Genomic DNA, 20,885 nt, shown 5'->3' with positions numbered 1-20,885 from the left:
CAGTAAGACCCTTTTACAATTTTGCTTTATTTCCATTTACTTAAAATATCTGTTTTCTCTTAAATCTTCTATACCTCTGCACTGTAAAACTTTCCTGGGGCAATGAACTTTAATATGTCAAGTTTTGTGTAAGATATCATTTTATTTCTTCTTAAAAAATATATAGAAAACATTTTTTTTGTCCATTTTAATTCTTCAAGGTGAACTTGCGGCCAAAATTTTAAAGATTTTTTTTTATATAACACGCTTATTAAGAATTCCCGATGGGACTACATTTTCAGCAAGATGTTTTCAGTTTAACTATTTCTCCATGACCTTAATTCTTTTGTATATCTGCACTATAAAATACTTCTAGAGTAATAAATGCCTATGTAATAATCCTATGTTATAATTAGTGAAAGATATAAACGTATTTCTTGTTAAAAAATTAGAAAACATACATTAGAAACATACCCATTTTAACTCATTGAAGTGAAGCTGTGGCCAACTTTTTAAAGATGTTTTTGTAAATTACACGCTTATTAAGAATTCCCGATGGGACCACATTTTCCAACACTTTTATTACCCCCAATCACCTTCTCCAACATGTTTTCAGTTTTACTAAAATCTCATTTATTTAAAATTTCTGAATTATCTTAATTCTTTTGTATTTCTGCACTGTAAAACTTCCCTGGATATATTTATCAATACAATAGATACAATACAATAAAATATCCACTGTCAAACTTCGTACCTTCAATGTTAAATTTCTATCTCACCTGCCATTCTTGACATGTTTTTTCCTGTTTTGAAATATTAAATGATTAAAAAAAATCGAAAAAATACATTTGCGGCCATTTTTTTAAAACATTTTTTCATTTTTATTAAGTGCTGCTTTTCTAAGAGGTGGATAAGAAATATTTGTTTATTTATTACTGTTTAAAGTATGATACTATGATCTTCGTCACTAGGTTGGAGCATTACAAGTAAAAGAAAGAAAATAAATTTGAATTATAAATACATGTATTGGCTAATTGGTGGAATATTCCAAATATCATTAATTCTTCAATAGAAAGTAATATAAGTAAAATACAAATTTATCCGAACAAATTTCTGAGAAATGCCGTAGATGCAAATCCAGATAGTATAGAAATAATTATTTCCACCAAATCTTTCACCTACTGATTGTTATCCAGGAATCAAGACAATCGTGGAGACATGAGGAGAAAAATCTACTCTCTTGTTAAGAACGAAGTTTTGTAACTTTTGGGTAACCGGGCACATACTCAATGCTGTCAAACCATTTTGAAGTACAGTGAAGTATATTTAAGAAGAAAACAGCAAAGTTAAATAACACATGAACATTGTTAGCATAAAGACTAAATAATGGAAGATGTCAGGTCCTATGTAGCTTTATTGTTGCCTCCCCATTGTTTGTATATATATATATATATATATATATATTTTCATTTTATTACAATTTTTGTGAATGTTTAGTGTGCTTTTTATTATAGTTTCTGTAGATTTCTCTATAGTCGTTAAAATTCTTCTAGATCAGAATACTCTCTTAAGCTCAAAAATCAGAAAATTTAAAACAATATTGAAAAAAATTAATGCACCAAAACTAAATTTATTTTATGCCTACTTTCATTTGATGGAGAAGTATGTAGTAAGTCCCACTAGCGGCGTGATTGGTGGTTTGAAATTGATTATAATATAAACAATCTCACTGAAAATATTACGAGAAACTATTGCTACTTCATCGGGTCAAATATTTCCAGTGGATTTTCAAGTTGGTTTTGGCACATCATCCATTAACTATTTAAAGCAATATCTGCTTCATGACTGGAATAATTTGTATTAATTTTTTACGGTTTTTGTTAACAAGTAATCGTTATTTAACTGGATAGTGTTTAGTTTTGGGTCCCGTATCAAAACAGTACGAAATGTGCGACCAAAATGTAAGCAGCATTGCTATAACGTATTAAAATAATCAATATCGTTTATTGATTGTCAATAAAGTAAATTAACGGAAGTCCCAGCGAAAATATCAAACCTCAATTGGCTTGTATCATATCTGTTTCTAGTATTTTTAAGCTAAAATACGTCATCGTAATTGAAACTTTGACCGGCTGGACAAAACTCTGTGAACTTGCCAGCAGCCGTGTCTGGATAAGCTTCTTTCAACCTGAATGGTGACTGTATACTTCACTCTGTTTTTTTTTTAAATTAATTTGTTTCCGATATTTTAATTAAATCGCAATTTTACTTTACACCCATTCGTTATAAATTTTCGCTCGTGAACACCCTCTTCCTCTCGGCTAGACCTCACATGGTACTGGTGGTATTTCGGCTAAGCTAAGTTTAACCACGGTGGCCTGCTCTCTGCGTCAAGCAGCCTGAGTACTGCCGCTGTTGCAGGACACCACCGGCACGGTTTGGGATCCCATCGTTGTTAAATTGTTGGTTACCAGGGTGCTGATTCCGCAAGCTTTCAGCTCGGTGAATATTTCCGTGAAATATCCTAAAACAAGAAATTGGTTAATGACATTTTGTGTTTCTGTTCCGTTTTTTTTTTAATTACAAAAAAAAATAAAAACCTATAAACTGATCTCACTACTATTAATTCTTTGGTAATATATAAGATATTTGAAAAATTGCTGTTTTTGTTTATGAATAAAACCGATTATAGAGAGAAAACCTAACACCTGCACAAGGGTTTGGGTTTATTAACAAACATTCAACAATTCACCAGGTTCATAGTAACAGGTCAATTGAAAAGTCCCCGGCCTACCATAATAGAACACATTTTTTTGGCAAAATTAGTTTTTTGTATTCAACATAATTTCCTTCAATTTGTATTTTTACTTTGCTTCAAAATAGGCCTCAGTTTCGTCGATCGAAAATTTCTTTCCAGGGAGCATTCTTTTTAGATCTAAGAACAGGAAATAGTCGCTGGGGGGCCGATTTGGAGAATATGTTGGATAAGAAAGCAATTTGAAGCCCAATTCATGGATTTTTGGCACGGTGTATTGTCTTGGTGAAGCAGCATTTTCTTTTTTTTCAAATGCGGTCGTTTTTCGCCGATTTCGTCTTTCAAACGGTCCAAACGCTGTGATAGTTGCTGTTGATGATCCTTGATTGATCTTGATCCAAGAAATTGACAAAGGATGGAATTGTGAAAAAACGTTAGATATATTGGAAATTATCAGTTTAGTTATTCACTTGATTGAAACTTTCTGTATATGATATAATACAATGCTGCGAATTTCTAAGATAGGGTGATGAGAGTGGCAACAAGTAAACGTGAGTATATAATTAATATATGATAACTGTAGGAAATGTTATTGTAGAGTGTAAAATATTTGTGTTCTTAGATTTATGTTTATACAAATATGTATGTAATTGTTCGAAATATACATGAGTATTTGGTTAAAATATGTCAGGAGAGAAAAAAATTGTAACTAAATAGAGCAATAGAGTGATATCAAAATGTCTTAAACTTACTTAAACCGACATAAAATAATAAAAGTAAAGTAATATACAATTAAAGTTATTTAGGTGCATTAGGCCTCTAGGTGGATACAACTGCAAACGCGCCCAGAACTCTAACTAATAGGTGGTGTGGTCATGTGTTCAAAGTAATTATATTCAAACTCAACCCTAACCTTCAAAATATTATAACTTTGTACATAATTGTAGTTTTAAGTCCTTCGATAATATATACATTAGATTTACTATAATGTTAACATAAATCATATTTAATAACAGGTATGACATGACGCCGATCTGTTCATAAGCCACAGAAATGTTACCGTAGCACCACATTACGTTATTAGAATCTTACGTTACAACCAGGGTGTTTATAGTCACATAAGAGGAAGCAGACTCTATTGTAAAAGAAACTAAATTAATTTCACCATCACTCCATATAGCAACAACAGTAAATATCATGAATGAATCTTGATGCGAAACTTCGCTGGAAGGAAATTCTAAAAAGGAAAAGGAAAGAACTGGAGTTAAAATATAAGAAAATGTATTAGTTAATTGGACGAGAATCCCAATTTTATTATATACATTGTACTATTATTCAAGCGAATATTGAAACCTATATGAACATATGGAAATATTACACAGTTTTCCAGGACAAAGTCCAAAAGGAGGGCTATACAAAGATCAGAGGAAATGAAAGAAAGATAAAATTACGAAAAAGTTAATAAATTTAATGTTATGTATTTCATATAAGATAACATAATTGTTATTCTATATCTAATTTATCTATCTTTTTATTGTAAAATTTACAGCAGAGAAATCTAAAAAATATAAGATATAATAAATAATTCCTTTTTCCTGAATAATAAACTAATTATCTGTCTGTTTAAATAAGGTTAGTATAAGTTCTTAGATTCTGATTCTAGTGTAAGTAGGTCAGAGGTCATATTGGGTATTATGAACGCACCTGTTCGTGAAATTAGTATTTACACATAATTACACGTTAATTACAAATTACAATACGCAGTAGCATGCAGTTGGAATGGCCTATACCCTATAAATTTCTACGGAATTGACATGTTTGTTAATGCACTTGTTCAATAGAACGACCTGAACATGAAGATAAATATAACAAGTAAATTGAAAACCCAGCCTACCATAGTAAAACATATTTTTATGGCAATTTTTTTTAATTCAATATAATTCCCTTCAAGGATGATACACTGATTATAGCGACGCTCCAACTTTTCGATACCATTTTTGTAGTACGATTTGTTATTTGCATCAAAATAGGCCACAATTTCGGCGATCACCTCTTCATTCGATGAAAATGTGTTCCCAACGAGCATTATTTTGAGATCTGAGAACAGAAAATAATCGCTAGAGGCTAGATCTGGAGAATACGGTGGATGAGAAAGCAATTCCAAGCCCAATTCATGGATTTTTTTCATCGTTTTCACTAACTTGTGACACGGTGCATTGTCTTGGTGAAACAGCACTTACTTTTTCTTCAAGTGCGGTCGTTTTTCGGAGATTTCGTCCTTCAAACGGTTCAATAACGCTATGTAATAGTCGTTGTTGATGGTCCTTCCTTTTTCAAGGTAGTCAATAAAAATTATTCCTTACGCATCCCAAAATATAGACGCTATAAACTTGTCAGCCGACTGTTGCGTCCTCCCACGCTTTGGAGCAGGTTCATCGTATGCACTCCACTGGGATGACTGTCGATTGTTCTTCGGAGTGAAATGATGGAGCCATGTTTAATCCATTGTCACATATCGATGCAAAAACTCGGGTTTATTACCATTGATCACTTGAACTACCACTACCTTGAACACTGCTCCGAATCATCAACTCGTCGTTGTTTTTGGTCAAAAGTGAGCTCGCGCGGCACCCACTTTGCAACTCATACCCAAATATTCGTGAATGATATTATATACAGGTTCAGTTGATATCTTTAGAGTGTCTGCCATTTCATTCAATTTCAATTTACGGTTATTCAAAATCATTTTATGGATTTTTTAATGTTTTCGTTGGTAACAACGTCCATTGCGTTTACCGTCTTCTGTGCTCATTTCACCACGTCTAAACTTAACATACCAATCCTTGATTATCAACATGTTTTACAACAACATTTTATCAAATTCCTTTTTATCCATTTTTTCACAATAACAAAAGTTGCTTCACTCAGAATGCTATAATTCACAAACTACTGATCCGACAGCTATCAAATTTATGCACGCATCTTTTGAGGCTAACTAAAAAACATATGGATTTAGTTCTAGTAACGCCATCTATGTGTCAGGTCAGGTACTTTTCAATTCACTTGCTAATGTTAATTTAAAGTGTACATAAAATGTATTTTTAGTTATATTGAGCAGTCAACTTTTCCTTTGAATTAAATTTCCAGAGATACTTTATTTTTATCTCTTTTTGGCAATACCCACGTTTCGCAACCACCTTCAATTAGTAGGATGTCTCTGTAAATTGCTCTCTATATTTCCATTCCATTCCATTTTCTTTATCAATGAATTTACTCTTTACGGCAAAGTACAAACTCGTGGTTTTTCCAATTTTGTCATTAATCTCCATCTTATGGCTTCCATTACTTTCGATTTTTATTCCCAAATATTTATATTAAATGCTTGTTTCATTTTTGCAATCTCAAGTTGTATATTTATTATTTTTGGCTCTCCCATCACTATGACTTTTGTTTTTTTATTCATTGGTATCAATATTTCATCTGTTTAAGGTATTCTGCAGGTGTTTTGACTTATTTCATCATCTGTAAAATCTCTTACCAACATTTGTATTTTCTCCATATTTTTGTATCCTGTAGTTATGTTTTGTCTATATAATATTTCTATATTATTTCTTCCATTATTATTATAAACAGGATTGGACTTCCACCATTATTATTATAAACAGGATTGGACTTCCACTCTTTCCTGCTCGGATTTTCAAGGTTTTTGATATCATGTCTGTAGTGACGGAATTATTATTTAAGCTGTATATTTTTTGTTCTTACAGTTTCATTATTTTTTGCTTTTAATTCTAACATATCATATAGTTTTTCTTTTCTTATTCTGTCAAATTCCTTTTCTAAATTAATAACAACTGTTGTTGAAGCTAGTGTTCGGTTTTTTTTGGGGAGGGGGATAAACTTTTATCTTAATTATAGTGTTATATATTTTCCTTTTCCATCGACTTTACTGACTTTACGATTCTATAAGCGACGTATCTATTAGTGATTTTAGACGATTTTTTATAATTTTTTAGTGTATCTTCACGGCTGTACACAAGATAGTAATCCCTCTATAATTATTGCAGTCTCCTATATCTCCTCTTTTGGAACATTTTTTCATGGATTTTTTTCCTCCTTCGCTACTCTATTTGAAAGCAGTATTTCTGATACTACTCTAGTTTCACGTGGTACTTTTCCGTTTACTATTAAACCATCATCATCTCAGAAGGTCTCAATAAATGTTAACTGTGTTCGTATCATTCCATAATAATTGCTTTAAATATCAAAAAGTAAACAGGACAACTTGACGTTGGATAATCAATCGCTTTGAAGGTCTTGAAAACCTCTATTAACCTATCTTTTTAAAATTTGAGCGGAAGAATTGCAGTTCGAATTTTGCCAACATCGATTAGCCCTAACTGTGAACGCAAAGGAATATCTTCTCGGGAATATAATTCTCAGGTCTTATACTGAACAGTAGTGGAGGCACGACATCTTCTTGGTGAACACCGGCACTGGATGTTAGGTGATTTTGACAAATCATTTCAAATTCGCATGCAGCTAATGAAACTATCCTGAAGATTCCTGAAGGGGTTTAATGACTTTTCGAGGAAAATGTTCAACTCCCAAAGCTGTGAAAAAGTCAAAGCCAGAGCATACAGTCAAAGGCGCAGTGAAAATCAATTAAAACAACAATTGCAAGCTTTCCTCATCTAGGACGTTTCTCCATAAACTGATATGTGCGTGAGTGTGAAAATCTTATCTACACAAAAGAAATTCGGCCTTAGTCATCCCTTATTTTCTCAGGTTGTATCTTTGCTCCAGCATTCCTCATGTCCCCTTGCAATTCTCTTGATTTCCTGATTGTCTGTGGGTATCTGAAGGTCTCGATGTAGGTAGTCAGTTCGGTAGTATTTGAGTGCGCCCACAATACTTTTCAGGACTTTGTGTTTTGTTTATGTTACTCTTTGCAGAACATCCCCATAATTGAACTCTGTATGTCCATATAGGTTTTAGTATTTGCTTATATAATAGCAATTCATTATGTACTGATAATTGTGATTTTATTCCAATTAGCCAGTACATTTTTCTATATTTCAATTCCAGTTCTTTTCTTTTCTTCTTGTTGTTGCTATATGGAATCATGGTAGTTAAAGTTATTGGTGCTTGTATGGTCTGATTGTAGGTGAACTCTACATGCACAGATTTATTTTCGTTAATTTTTATTTTCCAAGCTTGTGTCCAATTATTTATATTGTCACTTGGCTTCTTCATTATTGTTTCCGACAGCTATAATCGCACTATCATCAGCAAATGTAGCCATCGTAACATTCTCCATTTGTGATATATCATAAGTGTAGAGTAGATAAGTCTTGGCCCCAGTACACTTCCTTGTGAACGCCTGCTTTAGCTTCATTTATTGTAGAGTAAGCTTCTTCTTGTTTAACTTTAAACATTCTGGTTGTAATGTACGATTTTAGTACTTCGGTCTTTTGTTTTGGTAACATTTTTTGTAGTTTATGAACAAAGCCTTCATAGCAAACCTTAATTTCTTCCATGTTGGCGGTACTCTCTTCGATCGTTAAATTTGTACAAAAATATTAATGCTACTTAATGTGAAGCTATTGAAACAATGTTTCCCTACCGATAATTTATCTCATTACTTAGCAACCTTACTATGCTTTAATTACTTTATTTCCCTTCGCAAACAAAATAATAAGACATTATCGAAGCAACTGACATTATAAATAAATAAACCATAAAATAAACACCATAACTTCGTCGAATAAAACGTAAACTAAAATGTTTACCTGGTTCAGCATTGATGCGAAGCATATTGGAAGAGAGTCGATTAACGATGTCTAAACAGCGATCCCAAAACATTTCCTTCGAATCTTCCACCAGGAATGGCTTCAATGGATAAGAAATTTCATTACCTAAAATACCAAAAAGGGTTATGATACTTTAACAATAGTAAAATTGTATAACCTATCAAAAGCGCGACGTTGATTTATGAAATCCGTATTTTATGAGATATTCAAGTAAAAACTTATCCTGAAGTTTTATCGTATAATACGTAAAGAATAAGAAATACATAAAGAAAAGGATCGATGAATAAAAATAGGTTAATTTTATGAATTAGATCAGTTTATTTGCATACGTAGGACTTACCCATGTATGAATATGATAAGTATAAACATGTGAGAACAACCGCTTGCAGGTCGTGCTCGCATTCGATATCCTCTTCAACTAGTTCACGTACTAACATGTACACGAACACAACATTGGCTGGATTAATGAAGGCCACATCCTGAAAATAGAAAAAATATTGAGAAATGTTACATATGGCATATAATGCTTTGATAGTTATATATGTCAAATATGATCTAACTGTTAATAAAAAACTAATTCTCTCATCGTCGTTGGGAACTTTGATAACTTTCGTAACAAACTGTCCAACTGCAGCTCTTTTATTTATTTATTGTTGTTAAAATATTATATTGTTTTTAGTCATATGAACCTCATGGGTTTTTTAGCGACTGGACCTGCAGCTTAATTGTGGGCTCCGAACCACGGTCCTCGGCATTAAACCTACCGACTGGCGAATGACCAACTTTAGAAGTCATCCCAGAAGACACCCGGTCTTACCCAGCATGCTTACTGGCGTGACTTGGATAATTTTCCTTGTTGGATTTTACACTCTTGCCTAGGACAATCACAAACATTGATTTTACGACCATGCCCTAGCAGGAATCGAACCAGCGACTATCGCAACAGTAGGAGGACCGTTCTGTCGCCTTTACTACTGCGCCACCAAGCCGGCTTTATTGTTGTTGATTCGCTTTCTACCCTGGTTGCTTACAGCTAATGATTTGTGCTAGACTTTCTTACGAATTAATTAAACACTTTAGTTTATGCTACTTGCTCTATTTGCACTAATTACAATTAGGCGAATCAAAGTGATCTTTAATTAGGGTTTTTCTATCTAGACTTCTTGACCCTCAATTATGAATTGTGAATTTAGTGAATGAATTAGATCCCCTCGGTTTGCCCTATTTAAGTATACATGTATGCCACGCTAACTTTGAAAGCATACTGTAATTGCCAATCACCTTCTTTTCTAACCAATGGCCAATTATAAAGATTTTTCCATATTTCAAATAAGCCAGAGGCAAGGTAGCGGTAACAAAACATGATCAAATACTGACCGACAATTATATAATTATACAATTATTTTTCAGAATGTTATGGTTCAAATAAAATTAATTATTTTCTAAAGCATTCTGCTCTAGCACTGAAACGGTTTTTAAACGAAATAATGGTAAATTTCAGAAAATCTCTTATGACCTAAAATAGGAAAGTTTATTTTTTGCATTTCAGATCGATCAGGTGATTATGGACCCAAATGTAAAATATCATTGCTTAACCAAGATGCAATTATTAATTTTAATAGTCAGCCTTTGTATCAATAATTGAATTAGAATATATATGTGCATATTTACAGATAATGTCCCTTAACATATTAGAAAATAAAATATAGTTACAAGTTAAATATTAGAATAAGCAGTTGCTCAGCAGCCTTTAGAATATTTAAAAAAAGTTGGAAGTAAGTACAAATATCTTTCTTTTTTCAAAGAAAATAGATTGAGAAAATTAAAAACTGAAAATTTTCTCCGCAGATGCGTTTGAGATAGACAAATCTGTGAGTGCAACTCCAAAAGGACTGAGTACTATCGCAAATACAGATAATACTGCAGGCAAGAATTAATATATATACTTTTATAAATCTATTACTATGTTATGTAATTTAAATGTTATTTAACGGTACCGGGAACCTATTTTAAATCCTTTGCGTGAGAAGCTATTTCTGGAATATTTTTTTTGTAAAGGATTGTACAAAACCAAATGTAATGAGAATCGTCATTCTCATTACATACTACATACTCTCATTACGTACACTAATAGTGTACAACATATAAACTAACGGAAATATAGCAATGAAAATAATAATTAGGTATTGCTTGTTCTCGTGAATGATAAAAAAATAGAGTTAAGAGCAAAGGGCAAAACTGAAAATAATTTAGATGCTACATATAATATGGGTAGTGCCCACCTAAGTCCCTATAAAAATGTATAAAGAAGAAAAGGAGGTTTAGTGATTAAAATTATAACATGCATTTATTATATTCATTAAATTCAAATATTGTATTTTTAAGTGTATTTTGATTAAACAAATTTCTATTTTATAATATTTAAAACAACAAAGTACAATAATAATATAGCTTATTAATTGTAAAATTATATATTGGTTATTGATGCATTTTGAAAATGTTTCGTGTAAATATTAACTAGTATTTACATAAAATATTGTATTAGATGTTATGTTTTAATTTACCCCTGTAATAAACATATCCGCTTTGCGCGCCCTCGGGTAACTCGAACGAATAAAACTTGGATACAAGTTTCTTTCCTTCCTTTCTTCATTGTTAACTAACATACTGTTGCAAATTGGTCAACATTATATTACGGTATCAGATCAAATTAAGCTATTGTTGATGTAATTCCTTTTATGAACTGTGCAGCGAACACATTTACGAAATCAGAGACTAATGGCATGCCTGTTAATTGGGATTAGGTAGCTTACTTGATCGACAAAGGAGAGAGTAGTGGTTTAGTGGATTTGTTCTATTCATTTGAGACTTGATTTTTGAAAAAAAATTTTGTTGAGATGTGTATTTAGTGTTGTAGTTGCTAGCTTTAGTTAGCTTATTGGGCATACATTTTAAAAAATTTATATATTTTGATTAAAGTACAACATTAAATGAAACTATATTTACATACTAATTAGCTACGTAACTTCTTTTTGAATATTTAATTAATATTTTTTATTTCTATTTTTACTCAAAAAAGTACTTAAATAATTCAACCTTTATTAATTAAATATGAATAAGCTCCAACTCTGTTACCATGTAAAAGCTATCAAAAAGAATATTATCCAAGTAGATTATTTACTTTCTATTCTGGGTTTTTTTGTTCCTGAAAACTGTTACATTCTGGCATATAATAATTTTAAATAATTGTTCTGGTTTCTGGATAATTTTTCGTATTCTATTTCTGTTTGTAATAATTATAACAATGAATAATATATACATTAATCTAATGTCAGAAGAAAGGGTTGTGCTTAACGTATTTCAGATGCTATTCGGAATTCTTGATGACATCATTCTTCATTGAAATATCTTGGCCAAGGTACGCATATTGATCAATGTGTTCCAGTTTTTTAGCTTTAGCTTAATATAAATTTGGTGTTATTCTGCACATTTCCATTAAGGTATTGAAACCATATTATTTGGAACAAAATGTTGTGCCAAATAACATGAGCTAAAAGCCTGAATTACTTTAATAATGGTCTAAAAAATAGCGACTGTTTGGTTGAAAATTCGAATTCGGAACGACAAAAAAGAATTTATTTATACAAATAAATCGTTATAACATTTTTAATGTAATATATAATCTATTCATAGTTTTTTGTCGCAATTTGTAAATTCGTCTTAGAATCAGACAATATTTTCCTTCTCATTTTATTCTAGTTAAAAAGAGACACAATGCTGTGTGATTAGTTCGAACGCGTAAACGATTGAGCCTGTCAAACTCGTCCGGTTGTCAGACAAATGCAAAATTCTTGAAAGCAATAGTGATAATTGAAAAGTCCCCGGCCTACCATAGTAAAACATATTTTTTGTGGTATTTTTTTTTTATTCAACATAATCCTCTCCAACTTTTCGATACCGTTTTTGTAGTACGATTTGTCCTTTGCTTCAAAATAGACCTCAGTTTCGGCGATCACCTTTTCATTCGACGAAAATTTCTTATCAGCGAGCACTCTTTTGAGATCTGAGAACAGGAAGTAGTCGCTGGGGGGGGGGCGAGTTTGGCAGATCAGGATAATACGGTAGATGAGGAAGCGATTTTTGCCATCGTTTTCACTGAATTGTGACACGGTACATTGTCTTGGTGAAACAGTACTTTCTTTTTCTTCAAATGCAGACGTTTATCGGCGATTTCGTCCTTCAAACGGTCCAATAACGCTATGTAATAGTCGCTGTTGGTGGTCCTTCCTTTTTCAAGGTAGTCAATGAAATATATTGCATGCGCATCCCAATCAAAAGTGACCTTGCGCGGCACCCATTTTGCACAGAGCTTTCTCATACCCAAATATTCGTGAATGCTATGATGTACACGTTCAGTTGATATCTTTAGACTGTCTGCTATTTCATACAATTTCAATTTACGGTAATTTGAAATCATTTTGTGGATTTTTTTAATGTTTTCGTCTATAACAACCTCTTTTGTGTCCGGAAACTCGGCATCAAGCCAAGTTTTTGCTTCAATTCTATTTTCCCTTATAAAAGCAATATTTTATCAACACGCGAAATTCCTTTTTATCCATTTTTTCACAACAGCAAAAGTTGCTTTACTCAAAATGCTATAATTCACAAACTGATGATCCGACAACTGTCAAATTTATACACGCATCTATTGAAGGTTAATTATTATCATCTATTAAATTTTAGATTTGTCAGGCCGGAAACTTTTCAATTGACCTTTTATTGTGGCAGTATAATTAACTGTAGTTCGTAAATTTACTACAATATTAAAATAAATTATATTTGACATTTTTGTTCAATTATTTTATTTAGATTAGAATTTTGTTTTGTCAACACCAAACTGAACTAAAACTCAGGGTTGATGCGGCAACGTTGCGACGTTTCAACGTTACAAATTTAGATGACGTATGTACAAAATAACCTTGAATAGACTATATTAAATAATATATGCAAATGCAATATTATATAATGAAATGCATGTAACTACTTAATACGAATATCTAATTAATGGAAGGTTTTAAAGACATTAGGTAAATGAGCCAAAAAGTATTAGTTTCTTTACATTTTTCTTACAACTTAATTATTATTTTATTTTAATCTAGTCTAGTAATATGACTATATTATAATTTGTGGTTGTATAAAGACATAAGGACTCTCCAGGAATAGAAGACATAAACTCGCCTTAGGCAACACTCGAATGATGAAAATGTGTTGCTGTCCTGTTGCATATTATAAAGGTACAGCAACAGTTCCTTGAGATGTTAGCCGCTCTTAAAACAAGTTTTGATTTAGCTTTCTCTTATACTGTGACATGATAAATTCATTTACGAAATTCCAATAGAACTAGAATCGGACCAGATCTCACTAGTAAGCAATAATGTTTTGAAAGACACACAAATTTAAAAAGCAGGCTTGGTTGGCACAGTGGTAAAGGCGACAGGGCGGTCCTCCTACTGTTGCGATAGTCGTTGGTTCGAATCTTGTTGGGGCATGGTCGTAAATTAATGTTTGTGATTGTCCTAGGCAAGAGTGCAAAATCTGACAAGGAAAATTACCCCACTCACTAGTAACTAGGCTGGGTAAGACCGGATGTCTTCTGGGATAATTTCTAAGTTGATCACTCGCCAGTCAGTAGGCTTAATGCCGAGGACTGTAGTTCGGAGCCCACGTTTAACTGTAGGTCCAGTCCAGATAAACCCTCATTGATAAAAAGGAGACATTAAAATATGAAAAACAATTAAGTTTTTTTCTGATTTATTTTGATATATAATTTGTCATAGATAATAAAAGTCAAATGCCGATTAGATTTTATATTATAGTGTAGTTATAAATGCTTCACAAATAATGCAAATCTTAGGAAATCTTACGAATAATTAGGGGGCACCAATTTTAAAACTGAACGTTCGCATTCACAATTTCGAATATGGGCATCAGTTATACAATCTGTTTAAAAATTAAAATCAATTCCCTCACTAATATATACTTCACTAGATCAATTAATAGAATTAAGATAAAATTATTATTTTGATCTGGTAAAACCTGTTTGATTGCTGTTATTTGACAATGCGTTCGAAAATTATAAATAAAGTACTCATCGTTCATCTTGGACTACTTCATAAATCCATTTCGTTTCGAGGTCATCGTGCAGCTCTTCATTGGTTACGTAGCAATAAGCATTGGTAAATAATCATTGCACTTTATTTTGGCAGCGTTTTATGAATAGTTGATTTGATGTTTGAGTGCAACACCAAGACCACTTAATTTTTTTGCACCAAATTGGTTTCATAATTAACCGATAAACCAATTTCTTTGATTATGAGCCTGATCTGGTCTACCTTTTCTCTAACATAATGTCTAATTTAATTTACCATAGATATGGATGCCGACCGCCAAGGAATATAATCAGGATTTACAAGTCCCAGTACAAGTCTCTAGTCTATTTGTTCAACAAATTTTGTTAAATGCCACTTGTACCTTTTCTAGAGATTTAGGCAGAGATGTATATGTTGCCATGATAATTGTGTCGTCAGCAAATGTTCCAAGTACTATTTTTGTTGTTGTTTGGACATTAACAGTGTAGAGCAGAAAGTGCTGAGAATGCTCCTTCACGCCAGACCCGAAATTTTCTTTCGAAAAAATATCTCCAGCAGTTGAAAATAGTTCCAAGTAGCAATTTGCTCATAATAATATTGTGCAATATTATGCATAGTGTGTGGAATATTGCAGGGCAGTATTTTCTTCGGATGCTTTTCCAACAACCGCTGTTGCTCTGCGCACTTAGGCATTGTTGACTGGCGATTTCGAAATCCGAACTAAAAATCTAATATTATAATTCTCTATTTAAAAATCTGGTTTCTCAAATAATTTTAATATCGCAAGTAGTAGGGAAATAGGTCTGTTAGATACGATTTATTCTGCCGATTTGTCAAGTTTTCTAAGCATAACTATTTGAGCAGTCGTAAATCATTCCGGATCATGCTCAAACAGGAACTGAATGTGTATGTTAATAACTTGTATACGTGAGGTTGTGGATGTGAAGTTCTTTAGTTTTATTGATATGAAAACTTCTTCATCCTAAAGTGACTTCTACTAATAAGTAGAACAAAAGTATAAAGTTTGTCACCTACAAAAATACCAATCATTGACTTCAACTATCATGCTGGGGCTTCTTATCTGATCCAGTGTTCCTTTTAATTAGTTTATTTCTATTCTCCTGTTCTTTTGTATTTACCTTTATATTAAGAAAGCGACTTGCCACTATCTTATTTTTATGGCCAATGCGTCCTTTTTTTGGGGTTTTACTATTTTAAAAATTCACTGCTGGCTAGAAAATTAATTAACAAAATATAAAAGAGATTGATGTTAAATGATAAAAAAGATGTTTTAGGGTAATTTGAAGCAATAAAAAATCCATCCATTTAAACATACAAAACCTCTTAAAAGGAAAAACGAAAGTCAAAACAATTCTGGTCAAAATGAAGATATATTGATACGTCTGCCAAATATAAAAAAATAGCACCACAATAATAAATATATATAATTCAGTCTCTAAGGACAGAAATATTTGTGCTTAGATATTTACAATATTATTATAGGTTTATCTCTTTTATTAACCGACTTCAAAAAAGGAGGTTCTATGTTCGGCTGTTACTTTTTTCTAATGTATGTTCGCCGATTTTCTTACTCGAAGTAGTGCACTGCCGAGGTGGTCCCATTGAAAAAGGATATCACGAGGGGGGGGGGGGGGGGTGATTAGAGGGAAAATCTCAAATTTCAAAGGCATGTGCAAAGTTTTCACATATTATTTTATCTAAAATAAACAGATATTTGTGCATAATGTTATTGCTGATCTGAAGTGATGAAAAATCGGAAGTAGTTCAGTGTAAAAACAATTCAGTTTGCTTTTTAAGTACTAACTATATGACCGACACCGACTTCAAAAATCTAAAAGTTTGATTATGTTTTACTGTTTAGTGAGTTCCTTATTTATTTTTTGAAGTCGGTTCAATTTTGTTGTTAAAATATTTTATTATTTATTACATCATTTTATTTTAACAGCAAAATTGCTTATTGTAATGCATCATATCGTAATTATATTATCAATAGTTTTATGGATTCAAATGGTGAGCTGATTAAGAATAGTTTTTATTATATTTCTTTTAAAAAATTCGTAGAAAGCAACCTAATAAGATATATATTTAAATAAATTATCTCTTTAAATATGTATATAAAACACCTTGATTGCTTTTATCAACGTATCTTAATATTCGTTTAACTGAACAAAACTGTCGTAAGTAGTTTTGTGAAATGTTTAAAAATGAGGTATTTAGTATTTAGAAATTTTTTTATAAGGAAATGCTGAAAGGTGTGAAGACGGTGGGATTTAAAACTCAAACTAAAGTATCCAAGTAGATGGCTATGACACTAATTTGATACTTAGGGCAGTTTTAAAGAAAAATTGTAATCAAGTTATTCAGCAACATAACTATTAGATATTTTCATATATTTTGATAATTTTTTTCACTACGAATAGGCATTTATTGAGAAAAATTGTTACAATATATATCTTCCATTATTTTATATGACATCATATATCATAGCGGGACAATTGGTTCCATTGGCATTGGTAGTCATCTGTAATTTTGGCAGCTCCTAAAACACTACTCCTTGTTGATCTCTCCATATTCACAAGCAAGTCTTTATAGCTTACGGTCAGGACTGTTTGGTATCAGCGTCTATATGGATGGCTTTCTTGGGCTAAATCTTGACATTTTGCACCTGGTATTGTCATAATATATCCACTTTCCATGGCCAATCACAGTACGGCATATTCTTCCTTCTTTTAACCATCTCTTTTTAACTTCCTTCTTCTTTAAAAACTACTTTAAGAACTACTACTTAATGTTTTGCTTGATAAGAAATGAAACCGGAAATTCGTATATAATTCTATGCTTCGCTCCCTTTGGATCTTTTCTATCAGCTATGAACGTCTAAAACATAAACTATATCACTATCTAAAAAGTCTTTGAGAGTTTGATCTGGATTTTTCTTTGATAATACTGCAATTCATTGTCCTCGACCTTTTTGAATTATCCAGCCGTTCTTATTGGCATCAATTACTATGATTAAATAACACTTTTATTCGAATTAAATCATAAAAGTAATAAATGTTAAAAATGCAATCACGCCAAAATAATAATCAGAAAGATCAATAAAATTGCCTAAACCTACAAACGCAACATATGAACTACACACCAGATATACTTCTAAAGGATCGAAAATCTATAAAATTCATCTTGTTTAGCAAAAATAGATTAAATATTTTACACAAAACTATTACTGCTCTATTAAATAAATATTTCGAAAATAAACGGTCTATTTATCCCTATTAACTGAATATAAATACGAAATTTTAGGCAATATACATAAATAGTCCGGCAAAGGCAGTCCAGTTAGCCATTAATTGTTTGATAAATAAGAAAAGCAGAAGACTCTCTGCACGAGCACTAAGCTACTTAACAACTTTAGAGCAGTTATTGATGGTGTGACGGGGGCATTCTCGCTAAGATAAACATTTTAACAGCTATCATAAATATGCAAGTACCCTTCACATAATCGTAAGGATTACGGGCAAAGCCCGGGGCCTACTTTTAGAAACGCTTATGCGTCATAAAATTTTTCTATTAGAGCCTTGTTACTTGGGAAGCTTTATTACTTATTTTGAGAAATATTTTATGAAAAATGGAATATTTTTATGATATGTTCTTAAAATGGCAAAATATTTCAAAGATAACAAACAATGGAACCCTATCGCAGTGCCACATTCTGGTTTCGGTTGTGAGTCAGTGACGTGCACATAGAGAGAAGAATTATATATATATATGAATAAATTATATATAAAGTAATATACATATGTATATATATACACGAAGAAAAGTGGAAGTAAGAAGATGTATGCAGGAATTAAGAAGACAGGCGGAATTAAGGTATGAAGCACCAGAGCATTCAAGAATCAATGAAACATATAAGTTTTATAATATTAAAATATCCAAGCAGCATCAATTTTGTTTACAGTGGAAATATTAACCGCCAAAGTTGTATCAAAACATTTTGGACATCAAATAGAAGTTAACATACGCCAACATTTCACCCCGATATAGCTGCAGATTTCGAACCCGTAGCAAGAATCAAATAATAAAATTATTATATTTGTTCAAATAAAAACCTTACAAAGGACATGAGAGAAATACTATATAATTGTACTAGAAGTAAAATTAAGGGTAATTACAACTTTTATACAGATTTTATTGTAATTAACCAGCCATTCGATTTAGATTAGTAAATGTACAATACGTCTATTAAAAGATAATGAGTTCAGTAGTCGATTCATTACTGGGGTTTGTCCACACAACAATAGTAGCAAAAATTGCGGTAACTGATAAAAATTAGACATTTACTTCAGTTATGAGATATTTTAGTAACGATTTAATTTTTCTTTTATAGGTGAAGTTGCTAGTAGTTTTTGAGGCAAAGCTGATGAAAGTTAAATTAGAATAATAGAAAAGTTAGATAGGATTTTGCAGGATGCAAGAATAGTGGAGAACGATACTTTGAAAAGATCAAATTCGCCAGTAAGGGTTGACCTGAATCGAATAAACGAAACATATAATATTAATAATCAATGACACCCTTACGATCCAATGGCTACTAACATCGAAGCAAACAAGGAAAATAAGAATATATTTTTATAAAACAGCATGAAATATTTACTGGTAACTTCTTTCAGGCCAAAAGTGTAATGGTGTGCAAGATGAAGATTTTGCTTTGAGATAGATGACTTATATATACAAATATGGTTTCTAGACCTTTTGTAATGAATGTTGGATTAATAATATTAAATAATATTATATAGCATCAAGTCTTTATGTTGAAATGGTTTATGGACTTTGCCTAATGTTTCAATATGATGTCTTTATCTAAATATAGTGGATGAACGGCATGTAAACATATCAATTATATATATATATATATATATATATATATATATATATATATATATATATATCATATCATATCAACATAACCTGTATATAAATATGGCGTTTCTCACTCTGTTTTTTAAAGTTTTGTAATACAATGTTCTAATAGAACATGACTTTTTATTTTTAAAAGTTTCCCAATTTTTCTTTTACTCGGTAAACAAAATTACAACACTCAATTATTAAATGTGCATTTTAATTAGAATTTAATTAAAATATTTCATAAAAAATTAATGATGATTTTCATATTACTATCCTTACTAGTCTTTAAAAGAGTTCCCAGCACTTACTATTGTGACATGTTTGATTATTGCTTTTTAATTTCATAGGGCATTTTTCGGTCGCGGAATTATATACAAAGAAAAATATATTACTAATTAAATACCACACCAGTTATAAAACAAAGTATATGCGCTTGCGTAAAGCTTGCGAGCAGAGAGCTTGTTCACTCAGAAAACCTATGTCCTAAACTGAAATTACGGTTAGTTTACAGTATCTTGCGGACCAGAAGCTGTTCACCGTTGAGCAAGCGCACAATCGCCAAAATGTCAGGAACTGGTCTGGGGAGGACTTTGCACCAGAAGCAAGATCGTCCTCATTTTTCTGGATCAAGAAGTCAAAAATCAATCAAGAAGTAAACCGCCGCGACATTCTCGAAACAGTCGTAATTTTGTGGTCTTAGCAGCACTTGGCGATGCAAATTGAATCTTCCAAAAAGACTCCGTTCTGGCACATAAGGCATAAGCGACGCAAGACTGGTGCCAACAACTCGATGAGACGGTCCAGTGGTGACATTTCTGGAGGTTGCAGGTCAACCCACAAGAAACCCAGGCCATCTTCTTCCACAAGAAGCATTTTGCACCGAGCATTTCGCGTCTTAAAATCGAGAACGCCGAAATCCCATGGTCAGAAGAAGCCATCTATCTCCGTCTTGTCTTCAATCCCTCCATAAAGGTCAACGTATTGTTAATTTGCTGTTCCCGCTTATCAATCGGGCCAGCAGGCTTCCTCTCTCTAAAATCTCTCCTGTACAAGATTCGATCAGTATACTGATCAGGTACTGGTTCGATCAGTCGTTCTCTACGGCTCCAGTGTCTATCTAAAATACGTCTCATTTAGCCAGGTGGAACGTCTTCAAGTCTTTCAAAACAAAATTCTAAGGAGAATAATCAATTCCCCCTGGTTCGTCAGGAACAGTCAAATTCATAGAGAAACAGACGTCCCCCAAGTTCACGATTTTAT

At 32.1% G+C, this 20,885-nt stretch overlaps 1 protein-coding gene across 1 annotated transcript in view; it reads right to left on the bottom strand.

Moving 5' to 3' along the window:
* Window positions 1–2,236: 2,236 nt before the first annotated feature.
* The window catches only part of Cdk5alpha (Cdk5 activator-like protein), a 44,857-nt gene continuing 26,208 nt past the window's right edge, over window positions 2,237–20,885 (bottom strand). Inside the window, exons 2-4 of the mRNA XM_076415465.1 lie at window positions 8,888–9,026; window positions 8,527–8,652; window positions 2,237–2,503 (exon numbers count right to left, since the gene is read on the bottom strand). Coding sequence (XP_076271580.1) covers window positions 2,370–2,503; window positions 8,527–8,652; window positions 8,888–9,026 — 399 coding nt within the window. The 3' untranslated portion in view covers window positions 2,237–2,369. The remainder of the gene's footprint in view (window positions 2,504–8,526; window positions 8,653–8,887; window positions 9,027–20,885) is intronic.

The sequence above is a fragment of the Rhynchophorus ferrugineus genome, unplaced genomic scaffold (genome assembly GCF_030347505.1).
Source record: "Rhynchophorus ferrugineus isolate W39M unplaced genomic scaffold, kcgeb_rfMv2 rfM1, whole genome shotgun sequence".
NCBI classification, from domain to species: Eukaryota; Metazoa; Arthropoda; class Insecta; order Coleoptera; family Curculionidae; genus Rhynchophorus; species Rhynchophorus ferrugineus.
The sequence above is the reverse complement of the archived record's forward strand: the minus strand, read 5'-3'. Positions and strand labels throughout refer to the sequence as shown.